Source organism: Eumetopias jubatus, unplaced genomic scaffold (genome assembly GCF_037043125.1).
Source record: "Eumetopias jubatus isolate StellerSeaLion01/CBP00866 unplaced genomic scaffold, mEumJub1_p1.0 scaffold_1, whole genome shotgun sequence".
Classification (NCBI taxonomy): Eukaryota; Metazoa; Chordata; class Mammalia; order Carnivora; family Otariidae; genus Eumetopias; species Eumetopias jubatus.
Genome location: NW_028274807.1, coordinates 105165583 through 105189704, shown reverse-complemented (window position 1 = coordinate 105189704; position 24122 = coordinate 105165583). Strand labels below are relative to the sequence as shown.

The 24122-nt window shown below is 38.6% G+C and overlaps 1 protein-coding gene across 1 annotated transcript in view; it reads right to left on the bottom strand.

The window, feature by feature from the left end:
- Positions 1-24122, bottom strand: part of VEPH1 (ventricular zone expressed PH domain containing 1) — a 221148-nt gene that overhangs the window by 17298 nt on the left and 179728 nt on the right. Inside the window, exon 11 of the mRNA XM_028103177.2 lies at positions 1792-1909. Within this exon, the coding sequence (XP_027958978.1) occupies positions 1792-1909 (118 nt within the window). The remainder of the gene's footprint in view (positions 1-1791; positions 1910-24122) is intronic.

Here is a 24122-nt window from a genome sequence, read left to right as displayed (position 1 = left end):
GCCCTTGTCTGAGGCCTCCATTGGCCAGAAAGGATGAAATGTTTATTGAACTAAGGACTCAGCTGACTTGAAATGAGAATTCTTAAGGGTCTCTCAGTGCTCTGAGATAGGTGCCTTACTTCACCAGGCTCTCAAATAAAGTTTCTTTCACACTGTCTTTTTCATAGGTGAAATAAGGTTTAATTAGAAAGTTTTACAATGGAGACTTCCAATTCCCCAATTCCTTATTTGCTCAAAGTAACTTTTTAAAATCGGGGTGTTCACTCTGTCTTCAGCCAGCAATCTGTGCCTCTCAGAGGCTGCCGTCCCTCACTGCCAGCTTCTTTTTGCCCCACCTTCTCCGTGGGGTAAGACACTTTAATTGGTGCCTCTCCATGCGCCCCTCTCACCTCCACCTGGCCAAATAAACACACTTTTTTTCCATTCAGCCTTACTTTCTTGGCAGTTAGCATGACAATAGACTTGCCACAATGGGTAATCTTTAAGAGGCCCCAAAATCCTAAAATAAAAGGAACGGGTACAGGGGGTGTCATCTGCAGCTCTCTAGAGAATGGCTCGCCTACGAAGTGGCTTTGTGTTCAACACGGTTTGAACAAGGTTCTCTTGGTTGAAACTGCACTTCCTGAGCAGCGGCCATGTTGAGAACTCTGGGTCCTCTCAGAAGGCAAATGAGTGATGAAATATTCCATTTCCAAGGACAGAGGAACTTTCTGAAGACAGACTCGTTAACCTAATTCCACTGGTCAGATTGGGACAAGTGTAACGAGGAGGCAGAGTGGTGGAATGGTTAAGAGCATGGGCCCTGGAGTCAGATTGGGTTCAAATCCTGCTGTTGTTAATTTATTACCTGTGTGACCTCAGTTAATCAAATTGTTCTGGACCTCAGTTTCCCCATCAGTAAAATGGAGATAATATTAGTACCAACCTGATAAGATCATTGTAAAGGTTAATGAGATATATCTGACATGTTTAGCATAGGGCGTGGCTCATATTCACTACTACTAATATTATTATTTTTTAATATTTTATTTATTTGACAGAGAGAGACACAGTGAGAGAGGGAACACAAGCAGGGGGAGTGGGAGAGGGAGAAGCAGGCTTCCCGCGGAGCAGGGCGCCCGATGCAGGGCTCAATCCCAGGACCCCGGGATCATGACCTGAGCCGAAGGCAGGCGCTTAACGACGGAGCCACCCAGGCGCCCCAGTAATTATTATTTTTAGGCAAGGTTACTGACCAAATTCCTTGGGCAGCAGAAAGGGAGGGAGAGGGTCAGTAATAGCTATGAAGGTATTCCTCAAATAATTCCTCACTCTTCAAATGTCTCCCTTTTTACACAGCTCCGTTACGGAGCAGGAGCGTGAGGGACGATCACAAGATGACTGGGCTTGCGCATGCGTTCACTCCTTCATTGTGGTCTCCTTCCTTTGGGGCTTTTGAGAGGATGCTTGTTTTTCTCTAACCCTCAGGGTGATCTGGGCTGAAACGAATGCTTTCAGGGCAAAACAGCCAGTACTGCTTTCTTGGTAACTACATATAGGTAAGGTGTTTCTTCTTTCGCTCGTTTCTGATTTATGTCTCTCTCCCTTTCCACCCCTTCCCTTTCTCTCACTCTCACTTTGGTGAGATACTTTTCTCAGCATGAGGCAGAGGTGATCAGGCAACTCTCTGTGCATTATTACAATTTAGGATGTGAGAAGAAGGCCAACTAGAACAGCAGGGCTCAGAGGTCCCTCTGAATCCCAGGGGCACAAGCGATTCTGAGCAGCAAGTGGACAGGAGGGGTCTCTCACCGGTCGCTTTCTCAGGATTGTTGCACATGAAGCATTGCCACGCTCCTGCTGCTTCGCTGAAGCCAAATACATCAAAGAATCTCACTTCTTCCAGATGGAGCTGTACCTGGTCCAGATCCTGTTCCAGGAACACAAAGCACAAAGAACTCATAAGCCGATCGGCCTGCTACATAGCATTCTGGGACTAAAAGAAGGGATATGGGAGTAGGGTGGCCAGTGCTCAGACTCAGTGCTAAGGACAAGGAGGGAGCATTGAGAAAACCTCTCTGGGCCCATCCTGCATGAGAGCAGCCACCTCAAACCCTTCTGAGGGAGTTCTCTGAAATGCAGAGGGCAGTAAGCATGAGCCCCAGGGTGGGTGGTGAGGCCTGAAGTGGCCCAGCATTTTCTTGCATCTAATGGCATCTCCAGAATTTCTAAAAAGGAGGGGTAGGCATGTGGCCGTGTGGTTGAAAGGAATGCTGCAGGGGAGTTTGTCTTTTATTTACACTTTGCATAAAATTGAAAATCGCATATCCATATCAAAAAAATTATTTTTGTTAGGTTGGCGTTGCAGGGGGCTGATGGGAAATATGGGAGAGGGCTTAATCCTTGGCTCTGGCACTGTTTTAGTTCTACATTTTATCTTAAAAGCATCTGCAAATCTTGCATTATATTCCGTGATACGGCTGTATCGGTTTTAATGGAAAATAATGTCTTAAATTCCTTATCAGTAAATTAATTAATTTTCCCCCTCCCAATAGCTGAGTTGAATTGACACACCAAGAAGACCATCCCTGTCTTATGTGCCCTGTGGCATCATGCCAATGTGTTCCTGTTTAAGAGGCAGAGGAGAGAGGTTCCATTACACTGTAAATGGATGGCATATGATTAGCCTAACTAAATTAAATAGCTCTGCTGTCCTCCTGAGGCTTTCCTATTATGTAAATGACTTGTAGCCTCTGCTACAGGGTGGTCAGAACCGCACTCTTAAAAGCTTGCTTTCCTAAGACGGATTTAATGTCTTTGCCAGCTAGCCTTACACGTGCCCAGCTGACTGACGTGTTGGTCCTCTGTTGAGATTTTATTCCCTTTCCTCTGGTCCACACACTCAGATGTTCTACCCAGAGTAACAGTGCTTAGTAAGCCCAAGAGCCCAGGGATGGAGGCACTGTGTGTGCAGTTTATGATGGATCTAAAATAGAGAATGGGCAAGTGGCTCCTTAGTTCCTGCTCCAAAGTTCCTGTTTGCCAGGTCTGCATTTCCGGGTCTGCATTTCTTGACAGAGGTGAGAAATATGCTAAACTCTAAGCTCCTTGAGAGAATAGACATCTACTTTGTTCACAGTTGTAGCCCCAGAATCTAGTCCAACATCAGGAATGGAATAACAGCATCGGTTTGCAAGCCCAATGCAAAGTTTTCCAATGAACTATATGAAAGTATTATGAACATTTAAAGGGGATTCTTTTAAAAGAACATTTATACTCACTGGAACATAAACACAATGAAGGCAGGGATTTTCTCTGTTATATTGGCTGCTATGATCTCAGCACTAAAAATGCCTATCACATAAGCAGGCATTAAATAAATATTTGTGGAATAATGAAAGGCATAAACTAGGACTAGAAATAAATACTTTTCAGCACTCTTTATTAAGACTATTATGGCTTGTGTTCCAGGATTGGACATCTTGGAGGCTCAACATGCTGAATACAGCATTTTGTTGCTAACGTTTAATACCATTTTTTTTAAAAAGCACGTTCCCAAGGTAAAGAGTGAAGAAGCACCTGGAAGTTTTGCAGGTTTCAAAGGATGAAATCTATATTAAAATTTATGGGGAAAAAGCAGATGTTCATAAATATCAGTTTCAAAACTGCTAAGTCTCTGAAGTCTATACTTGGCCATTGGCATGCAGATCACTTCTCTATTTCTCACACAACTAAGGATCAATTTTTCATTCAACACAAACACTGCTAACAAACAAAGTACTTAAATTAATATGTAAGGGTTCCTTTATTTTTCCTGTTCTGAGACCAGAAATGTCCCAGGTTGTTGCCCATAATCCACATTTGTCTTGGCAAAAAAGTTACTTGAAAAGTTTAGGACAGATGGCAAGCTACATCCCAGTACAAGCTCTGAAGTCAAAAGCAGGCTTACTTCTTCTGAGGATTTAGGTGTTGTGCAAAGGGAATTGACTGAAGAAGAAGGATGGTAATTCTATGAACTGTTGAAATCAGCAATAACAGCCAACTTTGAATACAGACAGATGAAACACACATATCTCCAAATATTGTTGGAAAATCAAAGCAAAATCAATCACAAAATAAGCCAAAAAACCCCACCAACTCGTGATACCTAAATTTTTGGAATTTTGGTTTCCTGACTGTACTTGAGTCATTATTTCCCTCTCCTCCTTATCTTCTTTACCCTTCTGGGTCCTATAGCTTCCTAGGCCTTGCCCAAGATTGCTTATATGGCTTTTTTTATTTTTTTAATACAAGAGAACTAAAGTTGATTTGTTTAGAGAATTACATGCTTCTTTTAAAACAACTAGACTCCAGAAGAATAATAAAAAGCATGCATATCTAAGTACCGTCCCTCTCTGAATATTTTAGTTCAATGGAATTATGGTAGACAGACCCTAGTTTGACCCCCTCCCAATAATTCCCATCTCCTGGTGTTCATCCCCTCATCTAATCCCTTTTCCTTAAGTGCGGGAGAGACCTATGACTTCCTTCTGAGAAAATGGCAAAGATGGCAAGATATCAATCCCATGTTTATGTTATTATGTACACACACCACACACACACACACACACACACAGACCTATCTTGTTAGCAGATGCATAGGGAGACTCTCCTGCTGGCCTTGAAGAAGCAAGCTGCCATGTTTTGAAATACCTATGGAGAGTTACACATGGCAAGTAATTGTGGGTGGCCTCTAGGACAGCCAATAGCCAGTACGAATTCCAGGTCTTTAGTCCTACCACCCCAAATAAATGATATCTGCCAACAACCTAAGCACTTTTGGAAGCAGACCCTTCCCATTCAAACCTCCAAATGAGACCACAGCCCAACTGATATCTTGATTTTGCAGCCTTGGGAGACCTTGAGCAGAAGACCTGGCTAAGCCACAAGCAGACTCCTGACCCAAGGAAAATTTGAGATAACAAATAGATGTTGTTTTAAGCTGCTAGGTTTTGGTACTTTGTTATGAAGCATTAAGAATCAATACCAACATTGTGCCATGAAGAAGGGAAGGTGACAGATATCCTGTTGGCCAATTCTCAATGAAAATGATGAGTCTACTTAGAGGGGTCACATTCTTCTGAGAACACTCCAAATCAGGTCTCAATAAAACCAGAAGAAGATAAAGAGAAAGATATATAATCATAGTAAAGATATACTAAGAAAGATTTTCCTGATAAACACCATCTAACTCAAAAGGGATAGAAGCCCCTGGAGGAAAAATGATGTTTTTAAACAGCTGATTAAATGAATGTTTCTCCAGTTTTGTCTTGTTTTTTTTTTTTTTTAATCATTAATGGGAGTAGGAATTTGTAGAACTATATAAAAAGTCTCTTGCCAAGCCTCTTAGGGGAAAAATAAGCCAGATAGCATGGAAAGATGAGAGGATATTTACAACATTATTTTGATGACAGTGACAGCATGAGTAAATGCTATGGATTCCGTAAAAGTGCAAAGTGGCCTCTGGATCTTATAAAGTGGTCAGTGTACTGTGAAAGGGTACGGGGAAGCAATTTTCGAGAAATCAGTGAAAGCATACATCTGGAAGAACTTTGGGTTCTGGTACATTTAAATTCTGTTTAAAGCTATTTTTGCACAGATACAAAACATAGGATTGCCTCATATGCTCTCTGTGCCTATGGTTAATAGGATCAACTCTAGGCACATACTTCAAGTGTGTTTTAAGAAATGTAAACAAGAGGTTTTTTTCTTTTTTAATGATCTCCAATATTTTCACATAATAAGAGGGCTTTATGTCTTTATGGTTATTTTTTGTACACAAATTCTAACTATATGGAGTCCAGGGTGTGCAATAAACTTATTGAAGGAAAAAAAATTAATGGGGCATCCTTATACAATTTATCTCTATATTATTTATATTGTCCTACATTGTGCAAGCATAGTATCTTGCAAGAAACATACTGTAAGCTGAAAAAACTAGCGAAAGAAACTCTAAAGAATATTTATGCTATAATTTAATTTTTTAAATTTGTTTCAACTTCTGAAAAATATTACTACTGAACTTAACTTATAGCAATTAGTATTTATAGCACCTAGTGTCAGGAACCAAGGATAAATAGAGGAAGGAGACATCATCTTTATTCCAGGATGTGAGACAGTAATGCACTGGGTCCATAGTATTCCTCACAGAGGAAAGCTGGAATACATCTTTATTTGTGTTTAGTTGTGGTAGTTATTAATCTTCTTCTGGTGTGACTCTTTTGGCTCTCAACTGGATTAAAGCCCTTCGGCAAGAAGACTAATTTATTTGTTATTTTGTAGCTTCTGAAAATACTAAGTATAGCACTTTGCCCATAAGAGATGTTCAATGAATCTTTTTAAATTTTTGCTAATTGAGACACACAGATTTTATCTGTAATTTATATCAACAGTAGCATTTAGTTTTTTTGTTTTTGTTTTTTTAAAGTAGGCTCCATGCCCAGAGTGGAGCCCAGTGCGGGGTTTGAACTCACCACCACCCCGAGATTAAGACTTGAGCTGAAATCAAGAATTGGATGCTTAACTGACTGAGTCACCTAGGCACCCTAGCATTTAGATTTTTAATTTTCACGTCAATTATGCCCGCTAAGCCCTTTCAGAACATTTTTATTTTTAAAAAATACACCTATATTTCTATGTGTATTATAGGAATTCATTTTATTTAATTTTATAAAACAAGTTTCTAGAATAAAATGTTAGTAATTGAAGAATGCTTGTCTAAATCCTTCAATAACAGCATGTTGACTGCTTGTTCTTAGCTTTTCCAAATCACCAGTTCTCAGGAGGTGTCAGCAGCCGGGATCCCAGGGAAACTTGTTACAAACATCAAATACAGGTTCCATCCCTGGAAGCCTAACCCAATAGGTCTGTTTGTGCCTGGGAATCTGCATTTCTAAACAAATTCCCAGGTTATTCTGATGTGCAATGACTGGCAATTAATCCTACATCCTTGGAAACAGATGAGGATGATGGATTTGTTTCCATTAATTGGTATTTGAGGGATTTTTCAATCCTCATGTGCATATGTTCATACTTCCCCACAACAGTTTGGTTTCAAATGACAGAATATACAATCTGGTTGCAAGAGCAAAAATTCCATTCTTGAAGATCAGAGACATTATTATTCCAAATTGTGCAACTTGGAAGGAAGAGAAGAGGCGTGAAAATTGAAATTGTTGGGGCTTATTTGAAAGTTGGCAGAAGGCTGGGATGTGTGGGGAAAGGGTGGGCAACAGGTGGGAGACAGACTCTGAGCAGAGGCAGTGAGGGTGCTGCCCCAGAGGAACACACAGTGTGATCCAGTGTTCAGTGTGGATGTCACGCACGAGCTGTTCCATTGTTTCTCCTTTTTCTATCCCAGATTAATAAGGGAACTCTAGGTACACAAGAGTTGGAGGTCAGTGTGGCCAGCTTCTAACTATTACTATAGATCACAAAATAAACTTGACTTTTTTCCTATCCTTTGAGTACCCACGTGTTGGGAAGAACTGAATCGCTTCTTGGCAAGTCGTGGTGGTTCTAACCATGAGTCTGGCTCCAAGTGGCTGGAAGAAAACATGTCTGATTCATTTCACAGAGAGGTTCTGAAGAACTCTGTCATGTAAGAACCAACAAATATGATAGAATATTTAAATTGATTCAAAAAGTCAAGTTTTCCCCCTTGCCTAAGGATCATGAAAAAATAATGTGATTATAAAATGTTGGCAATAAATGTTACAAGTGTTTAAATAAAGAGGTTTTTGCAAAAGCTAATGTAAATGTATCGGTGGAGTGGAAACTAAAGGTGGAAAATTGGGTGAAGCTTTATAAATGTTTGATAAACCCATAATGACTTTCTTTAGGAATCAAATTTCTTCTAAAATTGAGCCCATTAAAGCCAGCAAATATTTTTAATCAGAGTGAAAGCAAAGGCAAAAGATTACCAGTGTTCAAAAATCTCAAGAAAATTTGACATTTCTACAGTGGTGGCAGCAGTAAATTGTAATCACTGGAACTGTTGGCATGACAGCCAGCATTCACCTGGGATCTCCTTTCATATTGGAAAGCAAAGAATTGCAGTGTTTTTTTTTTCCCCCTAACTGATGGTTGCCACCTGCATATGACAACTGTGTACTGAGCATCTCACACCACAATGTCCAGTAGTCCCCCCTTATCTGTGGTTCCACTCTGCACAACTTCAGTTCCCCACTGTCAACCCCAGTCTGGAAACAGATGATCCTCCTCCTGATGCATCATCAGAGGGTCAGTTGTAGCCCAATGCTATTCCATCACACTGTGCGCGTCCTTCACTTCACTTCATCTCATCACTAGGCCCTTTATGACTTCATATCATCACAAGGCCCTTTATGACTTCACATCATCACAAGAAGAATGGTGAGTCCAGTTTGATAAGATATTCTGAGAGACCTCAATCATATAAGTTTTATTATAGTACATCATTATATTATTCTATTTCATGATTAGTTATTATTGTTAATCTCTTTCTATGACTAATTTATAAATTAACCCTTATCATAGGTGTGTGTGTATAGGAAAAAAGCCTAGTCTATATTGGGTTCAGTACTCTCCATGGTTTAGGGCATCCACTGGGGGTCTTGGAACGTATCCCCCAGTATAAAGCAGGGTGGGGTACTACTGTGCTACCACATGGTACTAGACCACATTGGTTGCTGATAGGGAACACGCTCAGTGAAGGGGCTTTCTTTTTCTCCTCTGGAAATCAATTAGTGAGATAACCATACTCTTCAGCCACGTAGGTTCTTTGGTTGGGGGTTGGGGGCAAGGTCCTTCTCTTATTTTTCCCCGGTTATCCCTGATAACACTCTCATTCCCAGATGCTCCTCCCACCCCCCCTTTACGTAAGTTCTCATTCTTTTCGGTTTGCTCTATTTCTTTGAACATGTCTGGATTCTTGAAAAATATGGAGCAATGTTTAGTGTATTTTTCATTTTCATAAATGATTTTCTGTCATGGACCACATTCTATTTCTCGCTTGTGTCTCTTAAGCTTTGCACATGGCATCGTATGTGTACTTAGTTTGTTGCCATCACTGCTATAGAGTGATTTCATAGTGCACATCCGCCACCCCCACATTTTACTTAACCGTCCCCCCAGCCCCCATCTTTGCACCTACGTAAATCATGCAACAATGAATATCCTCATACATAGCTCCTTGTGATGTGAGTAAGAATTTTTCTAGGATAATCATTCAGAAGTGGAATTGCTGGATCATAGGGTATGTTTAAGACTGTAGAGAAAAGATTTTTTTATGTTTCTGCATAGGCTTTCTGAACAAATTTTACTAAAACTTGGACTTGGGCTAAAAGAATAAGCATGAGAAGTTAATTTATGACTAATTAGAAAGTAAGAAACCATCTCGAGAGATTTATCTTCCCAGAAGTATGTGTTTACAGCTCAAGGTGGGGATGAGACCCAGGATTTAGAGACATCTTTAAGCTGTCAAGCTGGAGACACTCGTCATATTCTCCCTTTGAAGAGACTTATTTATATCTCACAAGATAGAAGAACCAAGAATCCTTCCCAACGAACAAAATTTTTTCTCCCCTTCTCTCAGATGAGTGGGGGTGCTGGCCCTCCCCTATATAAATATCCAGATCCATATTCTCAGGGTTCTTTTACCTACAGTACAGACCCTAGTATGTGTAGGATGACACCGGGCTCTCATTGTGTGTCCCAGGGTTAATAACTGAGGCAAAGGGGAGTTGGTGAGGTTATTTGCTGTAAGTCATCTGCTCTGCATGAGACATTAAAAATTTAACATTATTCATATCCCTAACTTCACTAAGTTCTATTAAATTGCTTTCCTCAATGATCTAATTTACATTCCCACCAGCAAAGTATGAAGAATTCCTTTCCTGCATCACAATGGAAGGCCTTTCTGGGCTCTGAAACTTCTGGAAGGATTACTATCTAACAGTCTTTTCTTATATCTGAACTAGGCCATGCTTTTGGGTGACCACAGTCATATTGGTCTGATTGCATCGGGGACTAGCAGTAGGCTCCTGTGACTAAACCATAAACCATTGCCTCTTAAACCAGGGGGAAAATCAACCACATTTCTGTGGCAAACATTGCATTTTTCTTCATTTTTACTGCCTTTTGCTATCATAAGAAGCATTCCAGGTTCTGGGAATCAGACCACCCTTTTTAGGTACAATTATTTTAGTACACTAGCACATATCAAAATTTGGCCAGGGTCTAGTTTTATTTAAGAACTATCATTTTGTTGGTGTGTTGACTACTTGGAGCGGTTACAAAGAGGTTATAACTGACTCTGCCATGGATGTATGGAGAAGGCATTGCTTTCCATGATGTGGGAATTTCAAATGTCTCCACTTAGTTATTTAAAGGGCAGAGCATAGCATTAAGCACTGATGAAGTAATAAGAGATCAAGGTAGATGTGATGTTGAATTATCCCTCATAGAGAAATGGATAAAGTAAACTCTGGCCTACTTACATAATGGAAAACCTTATAGATACTAAAATGAATGAGCTAGCTCCACATGTGTGAACAGATATATTTTTAAAACCTAATGGTAAACAGAGAAAGGATACTGCAAAAGATATGTGCAATATGATAACACATATATAAAAGTTTAAAACAACAGTACCAAAATATCCATGGAAATAATACACACCAACCTCAAGAGACTATTTGCAACAGTTTCTTTCTTTTTGTCAAGGGGGATATTTGAAGTAAACATGGAAGCAATGTAAACATCTCTTCTATCTTGTGGTGGCAATGGGCATCATCTTTCGGCACTTTTCTGAATCTATGAGCTATTTCATAGTTTAATAAAAAATAAAAGTGAGGCAGAGGACACAGTTCAATGAAGCAGAGACTGGCCAGGGTTAGGGTCTGTAAGGAAGAAAGGTTCTGTGTATGGCGGGGGGGCTTCCTTGGTACCCCTCAATTCCCTTATAGGGAAGTCCCTATTATTTTGCCTCTGTGAGGCTGGCCTTGGTGGTGAAGATCAGTAAAGGACCATCTCTTTCTCCTGATTTTTGCATTTTATTCTATGTGCATTTATTATTGTTGGGGGAGAGGCTCCACATTAAAGTTTCTTTTAATCTAGCTCTTCCAACTCAGAGATAAAGAGATAAACAGGAAATGCAAAGTGATTTCAAAGTGTTGATATTACATTGTTTTGTTAACAAAACAAAGCAAACATAAAGCATGCTAACCCCAACTTCTGTCCTAGGGAAGTGTTATGGAATGGCTTAAATGATGCAAGTGATACTTAGAAATAAGGGTGTTTTTTGTTTTGTTTTGCTTTGCTGGAGAGTGATATGGCAGAAAGAAAGTAGGTTTTGGGACCAGAAGATGAGAGTTTGAGCCCTGCCACTGCCATTCACTAGCAGTTCTTGGGAAATAACTTAAGTTCTTGGTGCTTTCAATGCACTTCTCAATCTGTAAAATGACTGTGATTCCTAAGCCGTCTCCTGCAGAGACTTGCCACTGCAAATAAATTCATGGATAATCGCACCACTTTATACATTGTAGAGAAGTAATACAAAGTAGTAATAACGATGACGAGTTGAATAAAACGAGGTAAGTTTTTTTGCACATGAAATATAGGGTTTTTGGTCTCTTAGCTAGATAAATATGTAAATCTTTCCAAAATGAAAGACTTGTTTAAGAAACATTGATGTTAGATGCCTGAGAAACAGATTTTGTTTTCTAAAAGCAAGTAACATACTTATCTTTGTTTGTTGTCAAACCTCGGAATATTGGATGTAATAAGATGCAAACACAGAAGGATGTAATGCAACGTGAACACTTGAAAGGGGAGTAATGCCATGTGCATGTTTGATGGGGCCGTAATGAGATGTACAAATAGAAATGCACATAGAGATGTGCATGGGCAATAGTGTAATGAGATGCATAAATGGATGGCTGTAATGATAAAAGCGTTTGGGGGGAATGTAATGTGATTTATAAATGGAAGCATTAAATGGGAAGGGTGGAAAGGGCAGGTCATGATAAGAAGCAGAGAGAAAGAATGCAGTGCTGCGCATGAATGGAGGAGCTAATAATATGTGCACGATGAGGATGTAACGAGATAAAAATGGGATGGCATAATGAGGTTCACAGATGGAGGGATGTAATGAGCTATACAGAAAGGAAGGAATCATGACAAGCATAAAAGGAAGGATTTACTACCATGAATAAAGAAATGGGCATAAGAAGATGTGAGCACTGAAAGGAAGAGCAAAAAAAAAAGGGACATTGTTGAGGGGATGGGAAATAACAAGGTGGGCAAATGGAACACGCTAACAAGATGCTGAAATTAAAGGGTGCAACAAGATGTGCCCATTTAGGGAATGATTAGACACAAATATAGGCCTTTAATGAGGTGCCTGGGCCCTGATCAGACACAGGCCACAGCATTCAGTTCTTACGAAGTAGGTGAAAATGGAAAAAATTCAGAGCAGGGCCATAAAGATAACTAAATTGTTACAAATCTCAAAAAGAGAAAACCAAACAGGTGATTTCACCACAGCCTCAAAGTTTATGAAGCAATGGTTTTATAGTTGCTGTTTATGGGGCACTCACTGCACCAGCAGCTCTTCCTGGTGTTTAATGAAATGAATCAGCTTGTACTGCCTTCCTAGCAACACTGTCAGGCAGGTGGATCTGTTCCTAGTTTACAGATGAAGAAGTTAAGTTTCAGTGAGATTAACCAACTTGCCTAGATTCCCAGAACATGTTGGTGGTAGAGATGTGACTCAAGTCAAATCAAGTGGATTCCAGTTGCCTTTGCCTCTCTTTCAGTATTTCCATAAGAGTACTCAGTGGGACCTCCTGCCTCACCGTCACCTGGATCCTTGTGTCAGAGTCACAGGCCCACCCCCAAGATTACCATTTGCAAAATCCACAGAGGTCCCAGGAATGTGCATTTAAACAAGGTCTCCTGGGACTCTTGCATGTGCTAAGGTCTGGGAACTACTCTGCAGCCCTAGAGCCTGGTGTTCTAATGCTTCTCATCAACTCTGGTAAAAGATCATGAAGAAAGGGGCTTACACTCAGCATGAACAATTTGAGTTGGTTACAAGGGAGACTACAGAAGGAATTATCAGACCTTGGAATGAGGCATCAGATGATTCTGTTGACCGTATTTAGCAAAAGATTTTTTTAAAAAGGCCCCTTCCTCTCAGAATGGTCTTCAATAGGAACCCCAAATTGTAATGAAGATAGTAGAACAATGCAATAATGTATTGAAAATAAGTAGACTTTAGGAAATGTTTGTATACTGAATTAAAAAAAAATAAAGTTTACTCCATAATCCCTAAAGGAAAGAGAGTAATTTGGTAATGTGTCCCCAGAATCAAAAGTTTGCTAATCTACATACAACATACAGGATCTTTAAAAAAAGCAAATAGTGCCACTGACTGTGCTCTTTCTTGATATGTCTAGTATTGAAATGTCTAAATTGCTATGATTTTTTAGATTAAAAAAACCAGAATCTATATTTGAAATGAGTGTTAAACTTGGATGACAACTCACACTTTAGTGACACAATCTCTGCTCAAAACATTTTTAGAAGTCTCTCCCAGAACTGTCTTGTAGAGTATATTCATGAGCCACATACGAAAAAGTTTCATTACTTTAGTGAAAGCTGGCTTTTAACTATGATTCAGTTTGAGTCGTCTCCTTTTATAATAGACCTTGGCCTACATAAGTTTTTTTGGCTATTGTGAAAATCGATCTCATTCTCAAAAGATGACACCTTTGTCATTCACTTTGTTGAAGGGGTCTTGCAGAGGAAGTACAATAAAATGATACTAGTTACCACTGATTGAGCTCTTAACGGTGTGCCAATTGCTGGTCCAAGGATTTTACATGTATTATGTGTTCTACATCTCCCAACATCCTTGTGAAGTGTATCCTGCACTTCACAGGCAAGGAAGAGGAAGCACGGAGGACTTAAATCAAAGAACCAATAGTGCTGGTCAGCATTCAAACCCAGAGCCTGAGCTTCTAACTACCACACTTCCACCTTTCTTGAAATAAAGTGCTATTTAGGGGCGTCTGGGTGGCTCAGTTGGTTAAGCATCTGCCTTTGCCTCAGGTCATGATCCTGGAGTCCTGGGATCGAGCCCCGAATCCGGCTCCCTGATCAGTGGGGAGCCTGCTTCTCCCTCTGCCTGCTGCTCCCCTTCTTGTGCTCTCTCTCTCTCATAAATAAATAAAAATAAAATCTTTAAAAAAAAAGAAATAAAGTGCTATTTATTCTAATAGTTTAGTGTCCAGGGTTTGTAGGCATTCACACAATATCCCTTATAGCACTGAGGGGAAAAAGTATACTATTTTACTCATGCACTGATCATTTCAGAAAAGAACCCAAACCACTATTGGATTGGAATAGACATTTCGGAGGAGCTATGTACCTCTGTTCCCCCAGGAATAGAGTTATTTTGTTAACTATTTTCTAAAGTTTTTTTTTTTTTTTTAATTTCCTTGACTGATGCAGAACACCTGGCTGACTGTGAAGGAATGTTCACTACAGTAGTAAAATTGACATGCTTCATTATAGGACAGTCTGGCTTGTGAAAAACGAAGGAAATATAATACACGTGATCAACCTGGTTTTAAACTAAGCCGAGAAAATATTTCTTCTGCCAATTTTAATTTCTTTAAAAAAAGTTTATGTACAACATAAGTATAATATGTGTGGCTGGTTGTTAGGGAGATACTAATAGTGTGTATTAATTAGCCAAGTGTAAGGATAACAATTTTCTAGTTTTTAAACAGTGAATCAAATAGTCACTTAGGTTCATTGTGTTTGTAAAGTCATATGCAATCACTTAGTATGAGTTGTGTGTATGGAATTGTTTAAATGAGGGGTCCTCCAGATTGTTAAAACGTATAGCTGTTAAGGGGAAAAAAAGAATCTGAATGAAGGTAGAGACAGTATTTAGGGAGGCAAAGTTGAGAATCTGGCTGGACTTCTAAACTCTGGTCCTACGGCATCAATAAGAGTCCTGCTTGTACAAGTCTCCAGAGGATGTGTCTGTTCTCAAGGACTCTTTTCACCTCGGAGCCTGTCCTCTTATGTTAATCACATTAGTCCCTGATGAACTATAATGTGGGGGAGTGCAGGTCCACTGATAGCACATATCTATGATAAAAGTTCATCTTGTGCTGAAGCTAACACTCTCTGGTGCTCCGTAGCATCACAAATCTCACACGCACAGCAGGGTACACCCTCAGCCACAGTCACGGCCAGCCTCATCTTGCCTGGTGGCCACCGGCTGTCTGCTTTAGCCTTGGTCAGCAGCATGATGAATGAGCTTGTGTCCTTGTTTCCAAGGTGAGTAGTAGAGCATGGGTTGGGGCTGAGAAGAGCAGCTGAGGGTTCTTGTGAAGAGAGGCTCAACACAAATCCATCCTCTTCTTCATTCAGAAAATAACTTTTTCTTCCTGGGCTCTAAAGACTATCTTTCTGTTTCTCAAATTAGGTTTCCTTGTTTTCTTTTGGTCTTTCAAGTCTTTTCTTTTGGTCTGCACCTTGACCCTCTACCTTCTCAAACACAGATCTCCCCTACCTTGAAATATTCCACAATTTAATTACCACCCAACCAAAAGACAAAAGCTCAGGCTTGGATGAATTCCATTATAACACCTAAACAGCTGATCACTACTGGAGAAATCATATTTTCGCTTTAAGTCTGTTATCTCGGATCCCAAATGGATGTTTCTCATTGCCTGACAGTCCTGCTATATTTCTCTAGTAAGTACATAGTTCCTTTGTCTAAGAATTTCATTTTAGACTTTCTTTCCTCAAACCTCCTACATTCTATCCCTCCCCCCACCCCATCACACTTTCAGCTGATGGCCTCACCTCTTACTTCACTGAAAAAGATGAAAAGCCATGAAACAGAACTCATTCATCTTTCCCCCCACCAACTCTACTTCTTGGTCTGGGTCTGTGTGCAATCGCTTTTTCTCATCTGTTCACCATCCTCACCCTCTCTGTTGTGTCATCCCAACACTTGAAAACATGCGCTGGGGGCTCCCATTCTAAAGCATCTCCATACTTCCTCCATGACGAACCCATTCAGCACCAACCTCTGCAACAGCTCTCTACAGATGCTGTCTCCTTCCTCATTCTCTCCTCATTTCCTCACCTACTCCATTCTGAACCTCACCTTTAAAACACCACTAAAACTGCCTTTTCCAAGTTGCCCAATTGGATGGGCACTTTTCTGTACTTTGCTGCCTTGACCTGGCTGCCAGATCCCATCCACTTCCATTCTCTCTCTTTCTTGGACTCTCTTGAGATGTGTGATCTCTATACTTTCTGGGTTCCTTTTGTCTTCTGGCTGCTCTCCGGACTCAATCCTATACTAGGTCCTTTGACATTCTAGACTGTCTTCTCAGATTGCTTTAATCTTCCCATGGTTTTTGCCACCTCTGTGCCAAGAGTGGCCTCATCTGTGGCCTAAACCACAAATTTGCCTACTAGACAATTACACTGGGACATCTCACAGACATTTTAAAATTTAAGGTATTCAAAAGTCTCCCTCACCCTTACACTCTCCCATTAGCTTGCTATGTCCCTTTTACCTCCAAAATTTACATTGAATGTGTCATTCATTTCTATCCCTACCAGGACTATTCCAACTCAAACTATCTTCTTCTCTCATCTGGGTGAGCAATAGTCTTCATGGTCTTTCCGATTCCACTTTTGCCCCTTTCTAATCTAGCCTCCACATAGTGTACTGAGCGATCATTTCAAAATAGGCTGGGTAATAATGTCTGCTGCTCAAAACTCTTCAGTGACCTCCCATAGACTGCAAGAAAATCTAAGTTCCTTGCCATGGCTTACAAAGCAGAGGTAAATTACCCCAGACCAACTCTCCCTTTGGTTCACTGGGCTCCATCCTGATTCTTCTACTTCTTGGAACAATGTGGAAGGGGAGAGAGTTCATTCCTGGGGTGGGCGTGCCCAGTGTTGTAGGAGGAAGAAAATATTAGAACTCTCACTTTTTGTTTACTTTTCATCCCATCCTTTAAGGTTTTTATTTTTGAATATTTTTATAATAAAAATGATGAGTGTAATAATACATATTATTTATAAGTAAATAAATATAAACATGGGCGGTGCTTGTTCAAATTTTTTTTCTGATGGGATGTGTGATTTAAATTTGGAGGAGAATGCTCTAATGCACCAAAGTTTTGTCTTTCTCTTCTCAGTCTTCCTTTTTTTTTTTTTTAATTTATCTGTTATTTTTGTTTTTGTTATATGGTCTCAAGACCTTTGTGCAAATTATTCTCTTTGCTAGGAAAACTTATCTGACACCAGGTCAGAGAAGGTCCTGACCACCCAACAAACACTGCTGTTCTTCATCTCTTCCTCTAGGCATTTTATTTTTTTACAGTATCTTTCAGTGTGGCATTGTGCATTTCTTTACTTGCAGATTGCTTGTCTCCTTGGGGCAGAGCATGATTATTTATGTTTGGTCTCTGCACAGAGCTTGGCATAAAGCAGGCATTCGCAAAAAGTATTTGTAACTTAATGAATGAACTTACAGTTCCATTCATCGGGACTTCACTGTGATTTTTTGTTGTTGTTTCCTCCATGTTTCCTCATGTCATCCTCCTTACATGAAGACCTGTCCCTCTTTCATTTAAAAGCCCAGACTCTATTTTAATGTCTACCCTTCTCCCAGCCAGCTCTCTCTCTGAGCCAGGGTTGTCCCAGACATTTGCATCTACATTCCACCCTCAATCTGCCCTCTCAACCCCTTTGCCTTCAGCTTCCTACTATGAATGATATTCTCATGGAGTTTCTCTCTTAATCACTAGATTTTATTCAGACCTTCTTTTTATCTCTTGACCTCACCTTTGCTTCTTTGATAGTGCCAATCAGATTTTCCTGGTTCTCAGCTTGCAGCCTGAAAGTTCCCACCCTAATCTAGGCTTTTGAAATCAACAAACCGATTCCCATTTACCCCATTCTCACCTAGCTTGCTCTGAAAGGGAGGGCTCAACAAAACTATTCTCTCTCCAACACCGTGATTCACCCTGCTCTCCCTGGAGGCTGACCTACATCACTTGTCACATACATCACACATGTAGACTTAAATTTCTCTTAAGAATGTGGATAGTTTTCCAAAGTGGTGTACCAACTTCCTTTCCCACCAACAATGTAAGAAGGTTCCCCTTTCTCCACAACCTCTCCAACATTTGTTGTTTCTTGCCTTGTCAATTTTTGCCATTCTAACTGGTGTAAGGTGTTATCTCAATGTGGTTTTGATTTGAATTTCCCTGGGTGTTATATGAAACAATGAATCATGGAACACTACATCAAAAACTAATGATGTAATGTATGGTGATTAACATAACATAATAAAATAAAAAAATAAAAATAAAAAAACTAATGATGTACTGTATGGTGACTAACATAACATAATAAAATAAAATAATTTTTTTTAAAAAAAGAATGTGGATAGTTACAGCTTTTATATATAATAGCCCATTCCTTACTTATACATTTATTTCCTGGAGCACCATAGTAGCACTGCAACTCAGTACTTTAAATCTAAGTCTCAGGGAGCATCAGAAGGTCTCCTTTTTGTTATACCCAGAATTGGTGCTTCAGTTTTATTTATGCTTTGACACTACAGCCAATTACCCTGGGAACTGTCAAGTGTGTTTGTAGCAATGAGGACTGAAAACAAATCTCCAAATGTTAGCCAGATGGGATACATTTTATTTCAGCAGTAAATTTAATTTTTTTTTTTGTTGTTTCCATAATGGGCAGTTTTGAGACTTCATTTCTATGGCATATGGAATTTCTCCATGCTTTGGGAACTGGAACATGTGTGTCAATAAAGGAGATTTCTCTCTCAAATTCCAGTCCTTTAGCAATCCTGGATCAACTTTGTCAACTGTCTGTTACTCTGATAATCAGAGCGCCACTCCCTCTGAAGGGCTGGGCAACACATGCACTGGAATGAAATTATTAATGGTATCTCTAGTTGCTCCCAGAGTCCATCCTCCTCATTTCCTAAGTAAATTAATGGATTTTTCTGCCTTTTTTCTAAAATCTTTATTTTATAATGAAAATTGATGAACTTAAAATGGATTTTTCTTTAAGTAAACTGCTCATTTACATTTACTTACATAAAGCAATGTAACTAAAAGTAGTACTTCTGTAACTGTTATTCCTTGATTATAAAAGAAACCATACTTCCAACAGAAAATTTCAAAAATGCTAATTCCATCAACCAGAACTAACCATTGCTAACATTTCAGTAGATCTCCATTTGGTTGCTTTAATGGAATCTTCCAAATAATCCTCTTTATATAAATAATTTTGTATCTTGCAATGTGACATTTGACATAGTATTGTTTCACATGTCACGAAACATTTCTTATAAACATGATTTTGCATGTTTTCTCAATATTCTTCCATATGGATGGAAAGTATGTATGTGTATACTTTCATTCTCCCATCTTGAGGCATTTAGGCTAGTTATAAATAACTCCACAATATTTTTTGGTGTGCATATCTTAAGTTTTGTACACATTTCAGATTATTTCTTTAGAATAGATTCCTAGAAATGGAATCACTGTGTTAAAGGATATGAACATTTTTAAGACTCTTGACCTGCATTGCTAAATTGTTTTTTAGAAGTGTTGAAATAATTTACACTCCAACTAAAAATGTGTGAATGTGTCTAAACTCCCTTGCTGTAGCCAGAACTGATTATTCTTTTTAAAAATGGATTAAAAAGGGTAATGTTAATGTTATTTTAATTTCAACTGTTACATCTTTGACTATTAATGAAGCAGAATACTTTTTTTGAACTGAGTCTCCCTTGAGTTATTTGCTTATGTCCTTGGCCCATTGATCATTGATTAGCATGAACTTATGGTATTTTGAGGATATTAAGCTTTGTCTTTCATAATTATTGCACATATTTTCATTTTAAGTTAGTGGGCATGACGGGTTTTGTTTTTTATAAGCTTTATATTTTTATATAGTCGAACCTATCAACATTCTATTCTTAGATATTACTTATAGGTTTAATTAATTTTTTAAAAAGAAAGAAAAGCATATACAAAGGATAATGTAACAAATACCTATGTCCTCGCCATATTAATAAATACTGATATTTTGCTTTTGCTTTTTAAAAGATTTATTTATTTATTTTAGAGAGAGAGCACAAGCATGAGAGGCAGAGGGAAAAGGAGAGAGAATCTCAAGCAGACTCCATGTTGAGTGCTGAGCCCAATGTGGGACTCGATCTCACCATTCTGAGATCATGACCTGAGCCAAAACCAAGAGTGGGGTGCTTAACTGACTGTGCCATGCAGGCATCCCTGCTTCTGATTTTTTAAAAAACAAAGTTACAGATGAAATTGAGATCTCCTTAATTCCCTTTCCAGTAACATTTCCCTCTCCTTTACGTACTTCTTTGTTATCCAGAGGCAAGACTATCAGGAATTTTGGTGTGATTCCAAATATGGTATTGTAAATTTACCCCAGGTATATGTACCCATAAGCATTCATAATACTGCTTAGAGTGTTATAAAAATTTATGTAAGTTACCATACTATTTGTTATACTTTTGCAAATTGCTTATTAAAACTTAATCTCCTGTTTTCAAGACTGACTCCATGTTATTACGTATAGGTCTAATTAATTCATTTTCACTGTCTGTGTAGCATGATTATACCACAACATTTTCTTTGTTTCTCTACTGATGAACATTTGCATTGCTCCTGATATTTTGGTGCAAATAATATTCAGTTGACATCTGTACTTGTCTCCTGGTTCAGGTATGTGAGAATTTTACCTAGAAATGGAATCGCAAGATAATAGGGTACAGGAATTTATCATACCAGCAGCTATTGCCAGATTGCTCTTCTTAAGGTTATAAAGAAAAATTTGTCTTAAACTTTGTTTAGGACAGGAGATTTTTGTATGTTGTAATACAAAACCTCTTTGTGATAAAAAAATAAGCATTTATGATACAATGCTTAAGCATTTTTCTGATAAGTTTTAAGTGAAATTAAGAATCTGGAAAGCTAATTACTCACCCACCTCAATTGTCAGCTAGTGGTCATTTATGAATCTAATTAATGATTATATATATTTTTTCTTAAGTACTTTTTTCTTTTTTAAGTAGGTTAAACTTTTATATTCTTATCTTAGTATATGAACATTCTCATCTTTTCCACATCTTTGCCAAGACTTGTATTTTTTTTAAAAAAGATTTTATTTATTTATTTGAGAGAGAGAATGAAATAGAGAGAGCATGAGAGGGGGTAGGGTCAGAGGGAGAAGCAGACTCCCTGCTCAGCAGGGAGCCCTATGCAGGACTCGATCCTGGGACTCCAGGATCATGACCTGAGCCAAAGGCAGTCGCTTAACCAACTGAGCCACCCAGGTGCCCCTTGCCAAGACTTGTATTGTCACAATTCTTTATCCTTGCCAGTCATGTAAAAAGGCATATCATTTTTAAATATTTAAATCAATTATTTCACTGATTTTTAGTGTGACTACACATCTTTTCTTATGTTATAGGCCATTTGAGTTTCCTGTTCAGTGAATTTTCTGTTCGCATTCTTTGCCCAGCTTTGTCTTGGGTTGTTTGTCTCTTCCTTGTTGATTTAGGAGATTTTTGTGTTAATTATAAATATTTCAAATACCTTCTCACACCTTGTGCTTATCTTTTAACTTTGTTATAGTGCATTTTGCAATACAGAAATTTAAACATTTATGTGGTCAAAAATATTTATTTTTTTCATGATTTCTGCTTATATATCTTAAGAAATTCTTATCCTGAGGTCATAAAGACTTTTCATATTTTCTTCTAATTATAAGATTTCATTGATCACATGTAGGCCTTTAATCCACCCAGAGTTAGTTATCTAAACAGTGTTTTTGTTATTCTTGAAAGAAAGAGAGAGAGAGAAATGTTGGCCAGAAATCAGAATATTAGCTAACCTTTACTGAGAAGTCACAATGGCAGCCACTGTTCTGAGAACTATGTATTAACTTATTCAATCCTCAGACAGCTCTATGAGGTAGGAACAGATATTATAGCCATTATATTGATAAAGAAACTGAAGTTCAGAGCCAAAGGCTTCAGAACTGGAAAGTGGCAGAGCCACATTTTAAACCCAGGAAGTCTGGCTATAGAGCCATGCTTACCTACTCTGGTAGGTGGATGAGTCAAGATAAGTAGGTTATGCTGCTGTAATACCCAAACCTTAGTTATTTGGGTTTTTTTGGGGGGGGGTTTCGGCATGTTGCGTTGTTTCTTTTTTTTCTTTAATTTTGTTAATATTTTTATTTTATTATGTTATGTTAATCACACCAAAACCTTAGTTTTTAACAAAACAAAAGATTGTTTCTTCTTCATGGGAAGTGTGTAGTGGGTCTGGGTGGCTCTCCAGAGCACCAGTCCTCTGTGTAGTGGCTCAGAATTCTGTGCCCATGTGCTGGCAACTTAAAATCAACATTTGCTTCTATAGTCACTATGGTAGGTGAAGAGAGGGAAAACAGAGAATCACATAGTTGTTAAGCTTCTGCCTGGAGGGACATGTATCCTTTCTCATAGTTCATTGGATGAAGCAAGTCACATGGCCAAGCCTTACTTCAAGAGGCAGGGAAACGTAACCTTCTTATGTGCCCAGAGTAGAAAGGAACCAGGAACATCCATGACAGCTGTGATATCACCATGTCATGTGCTCATGTTCTACTGCTGCCACTGACTAGCCGTGTGACTTTCAACAGGTCCCTTTGCTTCTAATTTTAATATCTGGACAATGACAGGATTCACTTATTTATTCAGTTGGTACCCATTATTTATTGAGAATCCAGTGTATGCCAGGCACCGTGTGACCCTGCAAATGCAATGATAAACAGGGTGTAACTTCTGCCTCCAAGCGGGTGGCAATTTAATAGCTACCTTACTGTTGATTTTCAGTTCTAAAATTCCAAGACTCTGTTAAAAGGCAATCACAATAACAAACCTTCCAGAGCATTACATTCTAGAGACTCAGGCATTTTCTTAGGAGTTTATTCCTTTTTGGTGTACATGAACTTGGCTGCAGTGTTAACTCATTTCCAGCAACAGATACACACATGTACACCACTTTCAAATTGCTGGTGTACGTGCATACTGGCATATGTGGGGAAAATAAAGCAGACTTTGGACTATTCTCACAGCTATTTTGAATTTAGTGGGCAGAACACTTCATAAAAAAAACAGAAGAAAATCAATTTGATTGAGAAATACCTGGGCAGATAACTTTGCTACATAATGGACATTCCAGATATCAGAGAGTTTTTTTATTACTTATGAATAAATTTACAAAACTAAAGATTTCAAAACCATTTTGATTTGCAGTTAATTTTTCCCTAGAGGAATATTTATTGATACAAAATAGAAGAAATATGAAGAAGTATATTTGTGAGCATGCACAAAACTGGTTTGCCAATTAAAAAAAAAAAATCTCTCAGGACTTGAAGCAGCCTTCCAAGTGTTAATTTACTAGTTGCCTGTAGTTAAAATACAGTTCACATGAAAAATTTATAAGAATTTGAGGCATTGTCTTTAAACATGATGCAACAGTTTAAAATTTGAGTGAAATATGCAAAAAAAATCCATTCTACTTTACATTGATGCAATTATGGCATTTCCTTTATTCTTAATACTGCAAGTCTAATTCTTAAACCAAAGCCAAAAAATAGTGACGCAATAGTTGGATGCATCTTCAGACCATTCCAAATAAATTTCTGATTAATCACACCCATTTGTCATCCTTCTTACAATCCTTTCTTTTTTTTAAAATTTTATTTTATTATGTTATGTTAGTCACCATACAATACATCATTAGTTTTTGATGTGGTGATCCATGATCCATTGTTTTCATATAACATCCAGTGCTCCATGCAGTATGTGCCTTCCTTAATACCCATCACTGGGCTAACCCAATCCTTTCACACTTAAGAGGTATTGAGTTGTTTCATGATATAATGATTAATTTGCTGCTTGTCTGTACTTTGAATTTATTTAGCATTGGTACGCTTGTTCCCCTTCTAATAGTAAAACAGGG